Source organism: Branchiostoma floridae, chromosome 4, assembly GCF_000003815.2.
Source record: "Branchiostoma floridae strain S238N-H82 chromosome 4, Bfl_VNyyK, whole genome shotgun sequence".
NCBI classification, from domain to species: Eukaryota; Metazoa; Chordata; class Leptocardii; order Amphioxiformes; family Branchiostomatidae; genus Branchiostoma; species Branchiostoma floridae.
The window spans coordinates 10,346,246-10,364,138 of NC_049982.1; the positions used below are offsets into that span (position 1 = coordinate 10,346,246).

The 17,893-nt window shown below is 42.7% G+C and overlaps 1 protein-coding gene across 1 annotated transcript; it reads right to left on the bottom strand.

Annotated features, from left to right (window-relative positions):
* Window positions 1-461: 461 nt before the first annotated feature.
* Window positions 462-17,772, bottom strand: LOC118413567. The gene is made up of 27 exons (XM_035817092.1): window positions 17,649-17,772; window positions 15,101-15,297; window positions 12,480-13,511; window positions 12,056-12,171; window positions 11,563-11,680; window positions 10,954-11,128; window positions 10,371-10,615; window positions 9,584-9,877; window positions 9,241-9,381; window positions 8,928-9,044; window positions 8,333-8,632; window positions 7,951-8,080; window positions 7,648-7,761; window positions 7,184-7,311; window positions 6,622-6,890; window positions 6,178-6,286; window positions 5,642-5,755; window positions 5,260-5,378; window positions 5,034-5,148; window positions 4,565-4,652; window positions 4,371-4,457; window positions 3,939-4,093; window positions 3,421-3,672; window positions 2,937-3,069; window positions 2,615-2,728; window positions 2,344-2,471; window positions 462-2,040 (listed from the first exon to the last, which is right to left on the bottom strand). Exons 2-27 carry the CDS (start codon window positions 15,245-15,247, stop codon window positions 1,735-1,737), a joined length of 5,046 nt encoding a protein of 1,681 aa, XP_035672985.1. The 5' UTR covers window positions 15,248-15,297; window positions 17,649-17,772; the 3' UTR covers window positions 462-1,734.
* Window positions 17,773-17,893: the final 121 nt, after the last annotated feature.

A 17,893-nucleotide genomic window follows, 5' to 3' on the forward strand; every position in this document is an offset into this window, starting at 1 on the left:
ATCAGCACGTCTTAACGCCAATGATCCACAGATTTTCTCATACTCCCATCAACACGTCTAAACGCCAATGATCCAAAGATTTATTGGATACACGGATACGTGCTTCATATGCTGCTCCCTTGTATGTGCAGGCAAACTGAACAATTCGCGTATACCATAAACGAGCATGTAGACCATTTAAGATTATAAAGCCCCGTCCTTATCACTTTTAGTTACGTCCTTGTCATATTCACCGTGGCATCGTTTCAGAAGCTTAATCAAGCAGACCTGCAGTACCAAGCCAGGCCGCCGGTTTCAGGACTGTGTGAGCATTTTTGCTAAGAACACAAAATGTATCTAGATTCATGCATCTGAAAATGACTTTGTGACATGCCATCGGAGTAAAACTATGTATCCTGTGGTTTACATTACGAGTTACAAAAAGCATGATAGTGATGACTAGTATATTGCTAGACAGAATGAAATCACTAAATGAATTATGCCACCTTTATTTCCCAAACGTATGCAGTCGCAAGTCTTGGCTCATATGACAAGCGAAATCATATCCATCACATTGAAAATGCAAGCGCTCATGATGCTAAAAACGTAAATCTGAAGGTGCGCTCTCATTGCACTTGCTTCAAGCTTGCGTCACTGCTGGGTTCGTTCACTGCGTCACTGTTTTGTTATTTTCTCCGACTTTTGTGATTTAGATATCGCGTAATACGTGAAAGTATGACTTAGACAATTCGTTCTTTATCTCTGAAATTCGTTGAGTATCTTTCGAACCCCACAGTGACGTAAGCGTAACGCAAGTGCAGTAAGAGTGCACACATAAGCACATAATACATACAATCTAATAGTAACAGTGTTATCTATGTGGAAATTGAGAGTGAACTTTAAAGAGGTCATCGTTTTAGCTTTGACAAACGTCAGAAGATGACATGGTCACATGCAATTTAAATAGTTTCTCTGCCTTGTATCTAGAAGCCAAGGAAATACAGCCTAGCTGTAAATCATGCCCATTGATTATCACAAGATCCGTTTACATAGGATCTGTAGCATAACGACAACGGTGCAAAATTGTGTATATTGATGTACAAAAAAATAGTGACGTCACGTAGCATGCTCACTTACGTAAGTTACGATCACGTGACACAGCATCTTATAAAACACTGACTTGAACCACCACTTTTGTCTGATAAACTGTGTTGTTGCAATTATCTATCAACAAGCAATTGTAAAGCATTGATATGTATAGCAGAATCTAAATATCAGTTATCATTATTTTGACATCACGCATCCTAAAGAATAAAAATTAACCAAACGTAAATTATGAATTAAACTATGAAATGATATTACAAAAAAATATGGCACCTGATTCACCTATGATCATCAACACAGACTGACTGTGTCTTAATAATGATAAGTTTAAAATAATTTTGTTCACCCATTAAAATTCCAATTTTATTCTATTTTAGTCAATGTATATTGCACATCCCGACACACCTCAAGTTAACCCAATAACAAGAATCACAATAACAAAACTAAGCTAAACCATTGCTACTCAAATAGGTAAACGAAAAAAAGTAATATGAAATAACTATATCTATTCTTGTCGTACCACCATCAATTGTACATAGCTGCCATGTACATGCCATATCATACTGTAACTTTCCGGATCAGTACCGTCTTCTCCATTTAATGAGTAGTAAGTATGTTGAACACTAGAGTACAGCCTACCCTAAATTGTAGCTAAAAGTCGTCATCATCTAAGTAGCTAAAGTCTCTGTCACCAAGATTGTACATGTAAGGGTCTTTGTCTTCCATCTGAACTCTGTGCACGCTCTCGTCAAGAAGAGTTTCCGGATCCGGAAATACCAAATTCGGCAGACCGGACTCGTTCCCCCTCGGCACGGGATCACCGGCGGAGACGGACGGATTCGGCCCAAAGTCCGCCCAGTCCTGCACTTCGCCGGAGCCGAAGAGGAGGTAGAGCAGGCCGGCGCACAAGATCAGTCCTGCCGACACGATGAACACGATGTTCCATTCTTCTGGCGTCTGATAGAAAAGAGGGAAAGTTTAGTATCGTTTTCAAGTCATATTGTGACTGTCCTTGGTGCTGAATGCGCATCAAATGACGTATCTACTTTCTAAGGACTAGTATAGCATCTTCAAGGTTAGCATTTATATCTCTCCCTGTCGTTGCATGTGTGTATCTATGTGTGTGTGTGTGTGTGTGTGTAAGTGTGTGTGTGTGTGTCTGTGGGTGTGTGTGTGTGCGTGTGTTTGTGTATGTTTGTGTGTGTGCGCGCGCGCGTGTGTATGACAAAAATCGGCAACTCCTGTATGAACAACACGTACCTTGTCCATGGTGATGGCCCCGATAGCGACGGGACAGGCCATGCCTATTATGGTGGACAGGGAACCGGACAGGCCCATGATGGAGCTGGCAAACTGGGGCGCGATGTCCAACGCATTCACGTTATATCCTGCGAGAAACGGCGAGAGTTTAGACTCAAACTAGACTAGTCAGCTCTGATACTCAGTCTAGAATTTAAAGCTGTGAATCGTTACAGATATTCTACTATCCAATGAAACAAGTCTTGCTATATTGTTGATCATGATGAAGTACCTGCTGAGAGGGGGAAGGACTGGAAGAACAGGGCGACACTCAGACAGATCGTCGACACGTAGATGTTTGATGTCATACCGACGGTTAGAAGAAGGGCGCCCTCTACGAACATACCTGGTAAAAACAAAATAAAACGCGCCAAAATCAGCTGCACTCCTTTCTCAACATTTTCAGCATCATTAAAATGATATTTCTGCAACAGGAACAGTTGCAAACATTTTATAATCCGACAAGAACAACAAGAAAGAGAATTTCTTTCTTTCTATCTTTTTCTCACACCAGAAATATTTTCTACGCAAAAAGATATTTCAAGTAACGTTACCCATAGTGTTGAATAGTTTCCTCATGGTGGTAGTGGACATGGACTGTGTTCTCCACACCCAGTCGGCCAGAGACCCGACCAGGGGCAGTCCGAACATTAGCAGGAAGAAGTGGAGACCCGCGAAGGCACCGGCCTGCGTGAAACAATCGAGATATATAACTTTACAAAACTCTGATATTGTCAGTGAACTGCTTGACGCAGGCTGTTATCACTTACAGTTCCGATTATGTTGAGCATGCATTGTTCCATTTTATGATGACCAAATAACTTTGTTTTACCCGTAAACTAATCCAATGTCAGACAGTATCTTTCCAACAATGAACTTGTAAAGGAAAAACTTTTATTCTAAAACTTACAACTCTCAGTTTATTGACGTAGTGTTTTTCTCTGATACTAAGGATAAGTCGCTATGAAAGTAATATTTCTGCGTCAGTGATGTGAATTATCATCGCCAGGTAAGAGACTTTGATGACGTTGAACAAACCTCTAGTTCGTTGACCTTGAATGACTGCACGTAGTACATTGGTGCGTTAAGCAGCATGAGGTACACCACCCACTTCACACAGGTGTCACAAACCAAGATGGCATACACCGGAAGTGACGTCAGAAGGTGTCTCCATGGAGTCTTCTGTGGCGAGACTTGTGTAGGAAGGTCTGGTCCGACTGATGACGCGGGGGAGGTCGGGGTTTTCGCGGCGGGCTCGCTTGCTTCTGTTGACGCCTCTGAGGCTTCGGACTGGGGCACGAGAAATAATTTGTATTAAGAAATGCGTTTATTAAAGCAATGAATACCACTTACAACTAGACAATTCGTATCACTCATAATTATCATTGAGGGAGCTAGTATAAAAGCAAGGAGGTTTAAGCTCCTTGATAAAAGCGATCAATTCCAATGACAATGACGTTGTCTTCAGCGTCGCACGGTAACAAGTCTCAATGATGTTTAAGGATGTAAGAAATGATAATGTTGTACCATAAAGGCGATAACATTTAGTCTCATACTTTTGCGTCAGGTTCACTGGGTGATATGATTCCCGGATGTGACGTCATGCTATCTTGGATGAACTTCAGCTCCTCGGGATCAAGGTACTTGTCGACTTCTGGTGACTCGTACACCATGGTGTACCATATGAGGGACCAGACCAGGCCGACACCACCTGCGGTTCATATGGAACAAAATTATCGTCGTTAATTCTTCATATGCCCAGGGACTGTGATATGCCCCTGTGATAACTCTGCGTGCCGTATAATTCAGAGTGCTCCTCTATGCGCGAGTCACATGATAGGGAAAACTATATTTCGCGTTATTTAAATGTTAGGGAGATGATAATGACTTCTTTGGGAAATTTTCCACTCAGGTTTTCAAATGTATGGCGATAACGTATATATGTTTAGGCATTACTAGCGAAAAATATCCAAGTTCACAACATTTACCGTAAATCCAAAAGGGAAACCGCCAGTCGATGTTGAAAACCGCCACTCCGGATACGGGCATGCCTATCACTATCCCTATGTATTGGCCTGAAGAAAAACAAAACAAGGCATGTGATGACAGAATTAGTTTTGCAGCAGATTGATTCAGCGTTTCTATTGAATGAAAAAACGACTGTTGTGTTGACTAAAGTTACCTGTGACTGTGATTGACGTCAGCTTGCTCCTCTCGGCCGGCGGGGCCCAGAACGTCCAGATGCCATAGGAGGCAGGGATGGTGAGACCCTGAAGAGGAGAAAATTGAACCAAAACAATTTCTCTGTCAATTATGTTATGATGTGGTAGACCACTAATGATGCAACATGTCGTTCAATCTGTTGACCTTTGTGTTCAATCGGGCATTAAATTGTGTCCGGCCTAAACACGTCCATTTAGAGTATACCGTTAGCTCACTGGTGACCTTTATTTGAAATAATCATTTGGCAGGATATATATGTGTTTTTTTACAGTCTGCCACAAAGCAAAAATTCTCTTTAGACATTATCTTCCCTACAACCAATAGAGCACTAAGTATGCTTAGAGCATTTAAAGAGTTTTTCTCTGGTAATCCCTAAGCAAATAAGTAAGTTCAAGTGTTTTACTAGAAACACGAAGGTGATATTTTACCTCACTCATGCCTTGAATCACTCTCAGAGCCACTAAGATGGAGAAATGCACCGTAGCAGCGACGGGAATGAACAGGTTCACCAGACTGGAGACCGCGATCGACAGCACAAAAACACTACGGGAAAACACATGGGAGGTTGATAACAATACAACATATTTGTATTTTCAAACCCACATAATATTCAATCTGATGAAAACAACACCTTGTCGACATTTCCTGACTTACATTGTTGCTGGGTACCGCGAAACCAGAAATCCTCCCAGCGGTCTGGACAGCAGGAAGCCCAGGAAGAAAGCACCATGGATCACCCCCACAATCAACATGGTCCACTCCAACTCAGATGGCTGAAAACAGAACACGTCAATACCGATCGGGCGGGTTATTCTATACCTTTGAATTAGACGAACTGACTTGAAAAAGATTGTTTGAGTATTGGTTGTTGAAGTGTTAATAACAAAAATCATTGATCTCCATTGCTCGATGGAGTAACGAAAAACAATCACTTTATCATTATTCTTTCATTATATCGTCAATATATCGATATTTGACTTGCAATTGACTTTACTCGTTGATAGGTCGATACTTACGAGAGGTTCTGCGCACTTACCTGGAACAGCTGGTTCATGACGTCCTCGTTGTTGACCATCTGCGTCGCAGCCACGCCCATGTTGGTCCGGGCGCCGTACTCGATCAGGAACCCGATACACGACAGCATCGCGATCTGATGGAGAAGGCATTGGTAAGTTCATTACCCCTTATGTAATGGTCACATTTCCCAACCGGGGCCCGGCGGGCAGTTTTGCGGGAGTGAATAAAGGTGTAAGAAGTGGGCAACATCCTAGATGATCTTCGTTCAGGAAGCCAAGCCGAGACAGAAAGAGATCAACATATATACAAAAAGTAATCCTCATGTTTTTTTTAATTTTTTGTGTTAAGTTGCTTTTCTATCATACTTTCCGTTTTCCGCAAACAACCCGCCCGGACACCGGTTCGGCATTAAATACCGGTCATAAGTTAAACAAGTGTAACGAACAAACAACGTCAATACTTTTATTCATCTAAGTACTACATTCTATGCGTTATGATATCGGATTGGCCTGTGTTTGTAAGGGAAGAAGGAAACTGTTTAATAATGTTTCCTACCAGATATCTCTTGGGCATACAGCTACAGAGGGCCTTCTGGGTCGGCAGTTGGAACCAGTCTACAGTTGGGTAGTTTATGTCCGGCTTAGGTACGCCGTCAAGAACTTTCCTGGATAGGGAGGAGGAACAATGGAGACAAGTCAGTGATAGATAAATGACGTCAGTGATAGATAAATGACGAAACGCAGGGATTGCGTTAGGTATGGGTTGACAGCATGGGTTGACAGTATGTTTGGGATTGCGATGCCCTAATGGGGAGAACCAGGTGTCATTGAATACAGTACGAGTCTTGAGTGTTCTCCGCACTTGACTGGTGTGTTGCGCCTTTAGGCGGTTATACCAGCTATACGGATACACATTTCAAAGGAGGAAAGAATCTTTTCCCTTTTTGTGGTGTTTTCAGAATCCACCGTGAGAGAACACATCGATATCACCAGGACTTACTTGTACCACGACATGGGAGCGCCTGTCTCTCCGGCATCCTCCTTCGCCTCGCCCTCAGGCTCCTCCCTCTTCTTGAACCAATCAGGGAACGGGATCTTCACTTTGGGCGCGGAGATTGACGGGAAGGGGAACTTTGGAAGTTTGATCTTGGGTCGGGGTTTCTCGACTACGATCTTCAGGGGCTCTGCACTGGCCAGAAGACCATAGATGATTGCCCCGAGTACGATGGCCCCTACCATGCTTCCTATGGCCACTTCAAACCCACGGACCTGTTCCAAAATGTTAGAAAAGCAAGTATTAATTATAGATGTATAACATGTCTGTGTTTCCTGTTCAGAATTGAATCTTCTGATAATGTAGTCCAATGAGTAACGTTTCTTTGACGACGCCTTATACGACAAAGTTATGAAGCCTAGGTCCTCATCGACTACGATGGACGAACACAATCATAACTGTACCAAAATTATATAGAACAGCAACAGCTTTACTGTAATGAATACATACATACATACATACATAACATTTCATACACTGGTATAAGGTAAGTGTTGTCAGGACTTACTCCAAACTTGCTGATGAATTTGAAGAGCATGGGGCAGCCGAGCAGCGCGATGCTCGCCAGGGTCTTCGCCACGCCCACCAGGATCCCGGCATACCTGTCAGCTATGTCCAGTGGAGTCACCGTAAACCCTGGGAAAAATAAAGGGATTGAAAACACATTAGTTGATAAATTCCAGCTAAAAAATACTTCTTAAAGACTACTATTCTTTTCTTACCTTATCTTCACCCACAGTCCAAAAAGTAAACAACAACCAAGGACGTTATGATTTTCTATTCTAATATTTATTTGTCCTTTCAGAAATGGTTACAGTATTCAGAAGCTATCCAATAAATCATCACATTAGTTAAATGAACAAAAAAACACAGGGTGCCACAGCTCTTGCATAAAACGGACTCTTATATGTAATTGATTGGAGAGAACAGTAAAACTATATGACACAAGCATATAACCCATAATATGCTGACCTGCTGCCATGGTGATGCCCATGAAGACCATGAAGGCGGCAGTGCCGTAGTACGTCACCATCTCGTCCTTAGTGAGGATGATGACGAGCATCAGGAGGGCCCCGCAGACTTGTCCTGAGAATATAACGCGCATTCAGTATATACAAGGACCAAGTGGTGTCTGTTTGCACCAAAATAACAGCGTAAAAGAAGTGCGCTTGATGTAGCTATTAATGTTGTCATACAGGAAGAAATTAGGCTTTCGTCGATAACGGTACCATGATACCGAATACAAATACAATTCAGAGATATTCTGTCACATACCAACGATGTGGAAGCCTTTTCTGAGTACGGTGATGTCAACTTTTCCAGAATCCAGCAGCTGATCTGCCAGGAAGCCGGCGATCAGGAGTGTGATGGTGGTGTATGTGCCTAACCACGGGCCGTACTCACACTGATGAAAGACACATGCAGAGTTTGTGCACGGGAATCTGAATATTGTAACCTCAGACAGATTGTAATGTTTTACCAAAGGAATACAGCGGGACTTTCTCCATAATTGGTTTGGACTGTAGTTGTTTAGGAAGGGTTTAAACGGCATGTCTGACGTTTGAAACAGTTATTCCAAAGAAAATATTCATTAATCGATTTTAAGTGAAAACTACGTACCAGTGACTACACCAGAATAGATTAGACTGTTGCTTACTGTTTTGATGTTAAAACCATGATGATTCCCGCGAGTAGCCCTGTACTCATACGGAATGGACACTCTCTTGGTTAGCTCCCTGTAGCCAGGTGGGCTTGCCGCCTTTGTGAGATCCTGAATCATGTTCTCCAGACCTCCATCGTTCTCGTCGTTGAGTACGACTGCGCAGAAGTCTGCCAGGTGGTTGATGACGACACAGAAGGTGAGCGTGTAGACCAGGTACGCCAGGATGTAGGCCACGGCAGGCTTGTTGAAGATGATGTCTCTCCACGGAGGGAACTTCTTCTTAAGGTCTTCAACCTAAAAAAACATTGTCATTAAGTTCTAGGGCTATCATCAGACCTCCGGACCGACAGCTTCTAATGACATATAACCATGGCTTACTGCATAACCATCAATGAAGTAAGACCTCATCATTGATGCCGTTTTCAAAGCCGCTTACGGGTTTTCTAGTTTGAAAACAGAAAAATGCACGGGGTTCACTACACGTTGTTCGGCAGTGAAATATTACACCACCAATGTGGTAACACGGTGGATTGTATTTCTAATGATATACATTCATAATCTTATAACAGTTTATAATGATACTGGTTACCTTTGCCAGCATGTCCTTGGCCTTGTCCGCTACCTCAGACATGTCAGGCGGGGTGGGGCTGCCGCTGTCGCCCTCCTCTGTCCCACCGCGCAGGCGCAGAGGACCCCATGTTTCAGCCTATTAGACAGAAACGTCACAACATGAAAACTGAAATAGAATTCAGAATCCATCCTAATTGTTTACTTTGAATATGTCAGAAACCAGTGGGATCTGCAAACCTATACAAACACTTTCCCGATTCCCTTCGTTCTTCACCCAGCTTGCAAAGCAACTTAAGGTTTCTAACGCTAGCTATGATATACATCTTACTCACCACTCCAAACCGAGCAGACAGCTCCCTGACAATCCGCGTGGTTTTTCTCTTCCGGATGGCTATCGACCTGGCCACGATGTCGTCATCCGGCATCGGGTATTCGGATTCCGAGTCGTCCGAACTGTCGGCACCGTGCACGATCTGCAAAAAGGAGGTCAACATGTTACTAGTCAGCACCCATCTAGTTGTACTGTATGACATTCAAAAATACGGATACATGAGTCATTGAGGAATATTCAAATATAAGTAAACATACACGATGAGACAAGAAATGATGTATGAGAAACAGTTATGGCGCTCTTCTGTTTGCCTATCTCCTCTTTCTCACACTGCATATATTTACCCTTTCCCGAATGTCCGAATCCGACAATGGCCGAAACTTCTCAGATGACCAAGACTCTGAAGAAGACGAGTACGATCTCGGCCTCGATCTCACCCGGGCCTCCGTCGGACCCTCTGGAGGGGGATCGGCACTCTTCGGATCCGTCTTCGGCTCAGTCGGTGTCTCCTTCGGTGATTCGGTGGAGTCCGCAGGCTTGTCTTCGCCGTCGGCTGCAGGCTGTGTGGGTGGTTTGTTTTGTGGCGAAGAACTTGTTATCGTTGAAGTGGTGTTGGTGAACGCTCTAGAAACGGGTTTCTGTCACCAGAAAAGGTGTTAGGTGTTAATACATCCACCCCCAGAATGTACACAATACAGACTGTAGTTATATTATCCATCACCAACTTTATGAGTGCCATAATCTAGTCGATATGACCGTCGCCGTTATATTAAGAACCATCACAAAGTAAGGGGTTGGGAGGGGGAGGGTCTTGAACATCCCGAGACACGAGGGGATATGCTAGTTACTCAGTCAGTATATACAACAAAACATAGTTCCATTAACATTACGAATCTCTGAACGAAGATATTTACAATACGAATGTTTTTCGGCGTAGCAATAGTAATAGTACACAGCTCGGTTGCCTATCACTGGCAGCACTTGTTGTTTGCCAATTGACCTACGTGTGCAGCCTATCCTTAAGATATTGATAGTCAATAAACCTTTATTACCTACAGTTTTTAATAAGAGCATGAGATAATAGTTATTGTCATTACTTTGACAACATAAGAAATAGACTACATCGCTTACCTTGAGCTTAGTTGGAGCAGCTCCGTCATCTGCAGGTTTCGCTCCGTCGTCCTCATTGTTCCCGGGGTCGTCGTCACCTTTCGCGCCGTCGTCACCCTTCGGGTCCTCACCGTCGTATGCCGAGATGCCCTTGTCCTTCCCCTTGGTCACGTGAATCAGCTCGTCTACGCTCATCTTCGGGTCGTCTTCGGGAGTGCTCGGCGATGAGAAGAAGAACAGCAGGGCTAGCAGCGCCCCAGTACCTCCTAACGTTGTACAGCACAGATCGGCATATTATGCGAAGAAGTGTTTTAAATATTTTGGACTGAAACGATTTGGGTTCAATTCAGTCTAATCATTATATCGTGATTGGAATCAAATGTAAGAAGTTTGGTCACAGTATAGGTCTTGTTATCTTGTCTGTTATCTGTGGTATTCAACACCACATCTCAATGAGGACTTCTTCGAGTCCGGCCATGGTACATGGTATCAATTTGGTTTGGTTATACAAACAATCAATCTTAGGTTATCAATCTTAGACTATGATTGATTGCCATGGCACGACTCATCAAACGTCTACGTCAACATCTGTGTATACACTAACCGATGACGTAGAAGGAGTAGAACCAGCCGATGGCCTCGTACAGCGCTACCGACTCCAGCATGCCGATGGTGTGTGCAGACGTCAGGCCGGCCGTGATGAGGGACACCACCGTGCTCCGCTCGTTTTTAGCCGCCCAGTGAGACATCACGCCGTACGTCGCCGGCTCGATTATACCCTAGCATCAGGAAATAGAATAACACCGTTCTTCTTGAAATCACAGAAACAACAAATCATAGAAAAAGTGTGACTTTTCTCCATACTCTGAAAAAAGAAACCCAACTCAACTTGTCCAGCACTAGTATTTGAGTAGCCTATTGTTACGACGACGTCAACCATTGTCCTGTATGTCTCCTATGTTCTATTACGTACTGGCCCTTGGGCATGAACTTGCAAAAACTTTCTATAAGCAATTTATGTGTTTGACGCTCTGTGGGTATTTCTCTCTGATATCGAAAAAAATCTTAGGCTCACTTCCAGCATTCCACTTTCAATGTTTTCTTTTGGATTATTTTGATGAACCATCCAAACGTATATTACATGGACATGCTCATCCTTTCAAAATGGAACCAAACACACGTTATAGCACTCCAATTGCTTTGTGGGACTTACCGTCAGACCGCCTTGTATAAGTCGCAGAGCACACTCGATGTAGTCCATCCTACAGTTCAGAGCTAGAGGCGTCACCATGTGGATGATACAGGCAGCAAATATTGTACCACCCAACAACCTAAGACGGTACAATGATTAAAAAGGTGTTTATCAGAGTCCTTTAACTTAATATTTTACATAGAGATAGAATGTTTGGCAAAAGTCACTGCCGTTAAGAGGTTTATCGAACTGGTACAGGACTATGTGTTTATGGATTTATTAGTACCACAATCGTGTAAGTTGTTAGCCTGAGTACCACACCATCATCCGTAGTGACCGCTGGATTGAGGATTGAGCCAGTGGTCACTACAGAGAACGGTACTCGGGCTATAGTAATTTGTGTCTTTTCTCGGTCTGGCCCTCCGCGAAAATTGGCCTTCAAGCCTTCTTTTCATAGATAAGAAAAGACGCAAAGAAACAAACTAACTAACTAACCAACTGACTGTGTCCTTACCTTACGGGTGAGAAGATTGCTGACATCATCCCGCCGGTGTATGACGTCAGCGTGGCCCCAGCCAGGAAGAAGATGTGAGTACTGAACACCATCCCTGCTGGCGACATGGTGGTGGCCTGGGGACGGATATAGTAGCAGATGTGTATTATACCATGTTTTCTCAATAGAATTGTTTAATGCTCTAAAATATAGATAATCTACTCACTACTGAATCAACAATTAGGTTCCCTTAGACGGATCCCAAGCCTTCTTGAGCTTACTGAATATCTGCCACAGAAAGTTATGTCCTGGACGTTTTAACGCAATTACAGTCTTTCCTGTGGTCGTTTTCCGTTTGCCTGTAGCCACTACTAGATTACAGGATTAGATGTAAATCGCGTCGTTTATTGGATAAGCGGACATATACCACGGTACATAGACTTACCGCCATCATCTGTCCGAGACCGCGTTTGTCCTCTTCCTCCTCAGTCTCGTTCAGCCCGGGGATGAACATAGCCATGGCCTCCGCCATGATCTTCTCAAAATCTATGTCTATCTCTGCTGCCTCGTCCTGCAGCGCCGGAATCTGTGGAAGCACGTCTTTCTCCCCACCTTTCTTCGAGTGGGCCTGGGCTTCTGATGACGTTTGGCTTGATTTTTTCAAATGTTTCAAGGACTTGGATTCTGCATCATATTCTGCTGTGTCGCGTTTTGTTTTACTGTGCTCATTCTCCAATGAATAAGAGAGGAAATTTCTGAGAAAGGACATGTACCAATGTCTGGTGATGGGCTGAGGCCGCCATTCATCTGTTTTCGTGTTTGGATTAAATTCACGCTGAGATCGCACCACCAGACTGGACTCGCCATTTCCATCCAGAAGTTCCTCTCTGAGAAAAACTTCTAAGAAACGTATATGTTTGTCCTGCGGCAACCCTTTCTTATCCGGAAGGGGAATGTCAGGAATGCCGGGAATGTCTTCTTCCTCACTGCTACTCCCCATCAGTTCAAGGAAACTGACTTGCTGAGATGACGAGCTCGACAGAGAATTCGGCTTGTCTTGTTTCGCTGCTGCACTTTCTTTTAGCTTTCTGTTCATGACATCTTTTGCTAATGATGATAAGGACTGAAGGTCCTTTTTCTTGGACATGCGTAGTAATTCATCATGGAATAACTCGTTTTCTAGGAAATGTTTCAAAAATTCCATTTGTTTTTGTTTTTGTTTGGACATCGGTGTGTCTGAGCCATGGGCTGTTCCCCTGTCGTCATGTGATTCCCCTGTTTCCGAGCTCGGGTTATCGAAGATAAGATTTTTTCTCAGAAACGTCCGAAGTCTCTCGATGTCCCGGTCGGTGAGCGTTAGAGTAACCCCGCTCTGTGACGTCAGAGTGTAGGGTAAGCCCCGCCCACTTGTTTGACAGTTACAGTCGGGCTGCTCCACCCTGGACTCTGGAGGCGCTCCCTGGTCACCAGGTTTGTCCTGCAGATATCAGAGTATATATTACTTAGTGATGCAGGATAGAACGGATTCAAATTACTAACCACGAGACGGCAATCGCTAAGAGATGGTTGAGCAATCAGCCTGAGTAGGATTTAATTTGTGCGACCCTTGATTCCATAGCTCTAACATGATGCAAGATGTGAACTTTGAAGTATGATTTAAAGGCGCTCTACTTAAGATGAGGACAATACAAATTTTCCTACAATTTCTTCATATGATAATAGTAAGTTAGGTAAACCCTATAGCATTGTATGTCGATATTTAGGAAGAGAAGTTGCAACATTATTGCATCATACAAACGCGCTTAAAAACTTCCAACAGAAACACACAAAACGTAAAATATTAATTCTTTATCTATGCTATTCTTTGAGCGATCTGCCGATCTTTGGTCACTCATCCGTCTCAGCCTCTGTTCCACATAGCTCACGTAATGCAGTTTTCTAGCTCATCGGGATGTCAATACGATAATGAACTGATCTATTACAGTCATGTTCAGTAGATGTATTGCTTTGCTACCCTACATCATTTCGATAATGCACAACCGCGTATTTAAAGTCAATATTGTACTCTTCTCCTGTTCAATCGCGTCACATACAATTCATAGAAAGTAAGGCGATTAGATGGCAAATGAGGTGCATTGGTTTTCCACTGAGACGAAACAAAGTTAAAAGATCTTGGTCAAAACTAACTTACAGATGATTTAACAGGGCAATTATCATGTTGGCATGATACACAAAAACGGTTACTGACTGCTTTAAATCACATCAGCTCAGATGAACGAACCCTATCTGTGATAAAAGTCTGTTCGATCAAACAATGAAAGAGTCAGCCAACTTCACCACCCAATTAATCAAGCATGCGCGTCATGACGTGACAAGCGTAGTGGATGGGCCAACCGCCATCTTGTTTTCATATCGCTTGATCGTGAAACAAAAGGATCTGACTCGTGTGTCAACCACCTGCAGGCAGGGTCGCCCTGCACATAACTCTAGTGATATAGCCTGCGGTGGCTGCACGGAAAATACACCAGCGAAACTGGTTATGGGTAGGAGCTAGCTATTAGTATCACATGTTTTGTTAACATATAAACTTTAACTTCACATCATAATCTCTCGTCTCTCTTGTCTTGATGACTTGTGACACAGTTTTTTTAGGAAGCAACGGACGTCCACACAAAAAATAATCTTCTTCAGTTAAGGATATTGGTAGGACAGATTTCAGTCGAGATTGCTTTTCATATTTTGGAATTAAAGTCTAATTTATAGATTTGGGTAAGTCCAATATTTTGTATTGGAAGTTTTAGTTCAACTTTTCCAGAATGCTTTTGTTCGCATTTGTTCACTTTGTCACATAGTAGTATTACCCATGTTGCTTGATGTTGTATGTATTTACGAAGTTTTGCAAAAACAATGTAAGCATATAAAGAAGAACATACATGTAACTAGATAAATAAGAACATATTAACTAGACTAAATTGCGCTCGCCATGTATAAGCAAGGCACACAAAGGGAACGATCTAGATGAAATCAACGGAACTGCGTGATGAATAAAAACATTCAATGGCTTACCTTCAGCATAGCTGACTTGACCACCTTGACCACGGCCACCTGGAAGTTGGGCTGCAGCCCTCCGTGCGCGATCAGCGCCAGGATCATCAGCCCCAGCACGGAGAACCGGCGGGGCACCCTGCGCCACGCGTCCGACACCAGCCCCATCACGACCCGCTACTCACTACCTGGGAGGCGCACGCACTCGGCTCATCCGGCTGAAAATTAAGGAATTTACTGTCTTAGAATGAATATCAATTTAGTTGCTCATGTTAACTTGAAAGTCCATCTGTGTGGGTAAAAGTAATTCCAGATCAGAATTAAACTGTAAGTTTGAAAAACTGATTTAGCCAAATTTTCGACTAATCAACTCCAGTAAGGCAGTATTACTTGAATTTTCAAACGTCTGGGTGGCCCCATTTAACCTGGGTTTTTTTTTCATGGGCCAGGTATACAAAAACATATAAACCATCAATGTTCTTTGAAGGATGCACAAAGTCAATAAATCAAACCGAGAGCGAATTGTAACATATGTACTTTGAAACGATGAGTTTTTTCTGTAATGAACATTAAGGTGAACGCAATTTCTGATCGAAAAACACATAGTGTTACCTGCCTTCATTGTGAAGGAACTTGGTTTTTCACTACAAGTACCTCCATTGCATGGCAATTTCAAAACGAATCTTAAGCAAGAAACTTGATGGGCCAACGTATTGTCTTAAAACGCTGGAGAATCGTCCAGAGTTACTTGTCAAAAACCTGCTGTGTAAATCTGCATCTGCATATATACCCCCAAATGACCCCGCGAGGGGCAAAAGTAGGGGGGGGGAGCTGAGGCTCTCGGGTTAGGGCGGGCAGGCCGCCTGCCTGGCACGGAAGTGCTCAACTAGTATCCATTAAAGCATTGACATTGTCGTAGGTTCGTGCGGTCCAAAAAGCATCGTCGCATGTTTGTGCTGACAAGTTGTTTGGGTCAGAGCAAAACGAGGGGGAGACCTCTTAACACTTGATAAGGTGATAACAAAGAGGGAGCGTGGTCAGAACCAGTCAGGCGGACAGTATTGTGTTGAGCCGTTCAACATTCTTAGCCAGAGAAAATGGCGGCTAGCCTAGGGCAATATAGATGCCTCGGTTTGTATTACACAGCAATATGTGGCACAAAATGCATTTCTTTGCTTGATTACAACACCGATATGTATGCAAACATTATGTCTCAATTGCTTTTATGAAGTGAATCTGATGATCATTATATTTTCTCTTTAACGTCCGTTAATTCAAAGTTATAAGCGCGATCTTGAAAATCTTAATTGCCCCCACATATTTAACAAAAATAATTATCTATCCCGCGCTTTTTAGGCAGAAAACAGAAAACTAGTTATACCGGCTTTAGCACTGAATGGTTTATGGCCCTTAGGAGAGAGCATCCAGGTATCTACAGCTTTATATTCATGCATCAATGATGCTAAATTGTAATTGGTTCGTTGAACAATGAATGGTGCCACTGTTAGTCAGCTTTGTGACCATTACTTGTAGAATAGGGCATGAAATCATGGTAATGTGCTTTTTTATCATCAAAGGTTTCATTTCTCTGATAAGAAGACGTCTTCGGAACATGAGATCGCACCAGCTAACAACTAGAGGCACTTGAAAGACCCACAACAATATAACAAATTTAGAATACTTAAAAAGTGGCGATTGGTTGGAAAGATATGAGACTTTTTTATCACTGATAAAAGATCCTTGGAATTACATAGAAGCCATGATAAACTTTGACTTTGACAGCTTTGAATGGCCTGTATAGTGCACCCTTAAAAGTCAGACAAGATCTGTTTGAATCCGCTGTTTAACGCAAAAGAAAAAAAAAAGATGGCGGACAATACTTTTGGAAGACGTGTACCCCCGTAACAAGTAAATGGCAGAACAGTTCGAACTTTTCCGGATACATCCTAATTGAGTTCTCTCGAGGAATCACACTTTTGATCATACTGTATCTTGAACAAGTATCTTAATTGTGCAATGTCTATGTATAAATAAAAAGATTAATTGTAGTAGACACTGGTAGCGTCAATAAAGGCACAAGACACGAGTCAAAAGTTTGAAATTATTCGGAGTAAGTTAGCATTTGGATGCAATAGAATGAACATCTCATCATTGATTACTATTTGTAGAGGCATAGGATTCGGTATCAGAGTCAATGTAACGAATAATCGATAGCATCACAATCGAAGTGAATGCTATAACATCGGGACTATGATTTCAGCAGCGCTAACTTAATCTGAAGCAATATCAACTGGTGTAGGTCAGAAGTGACAAAGCTCTCTCAGAATCAGCTGATGAGTCCATTTTGTAGTTTACTTCAATTTCGCCAAGAAATTTGATAGAAAATTCGCAGGCAAAAATGAGCCCCTCCCCCTTCCCCATACCTAAACTATTGTCACAGAAAAGTGCACCTGGTGCAAGAACAGTCGAGTCTAGAACTGAAATGTTTCCAGAAACAAAGAATTTACACACCCTCAAATTCATCCCAGAGATGACTTCTATCAGAAAAACATTATTGAAGGCTCCTTACCGTCAAGTTTCTCCATGTTGTTCCTCAAGAAATCCAAAAGGGTGACAATTAAAAAGTGAAAGGCCTAAAGCGACCTCGTTTTCCGCACGTACCAAAACGTAAATCACGGGGGGACAACTTTTCATGAGCTCCCTTCCTTTGAGGTACGACATCTAAGCTGAATCTTTACTTTATATATTTACATCTTGCTTGAGATTATCGGTCTATTGTTAATTCTTATAGGGACGTTGTATGTAAATAAGCTG

Bases quoted from the DNA above. Each gene is read 5' to 3' on its own strand.
- LOC118413567 (XM_035817092.1), bottom strand. From the start codon at position 15,247: ATGGGGCTGGTGTCGGACGCGTGGCGCAGGGTGCCCCGCCGGTTCTCC. The intron at 9,878-10,370 runs GTAAGCGATGTA...TTCTGGTGACAG, and splicing joins CTGCTCCAACTAAGCTCAAG to AAACCCGTTTCTAGAGCGTT. The intron at 4,458-4,564 runs GTAACTTTAGTC...GTTTTTCTTCAG, and splicing joins GACGTCAATCACAGTCACAG to GCCAATACATAGGGATAGTG.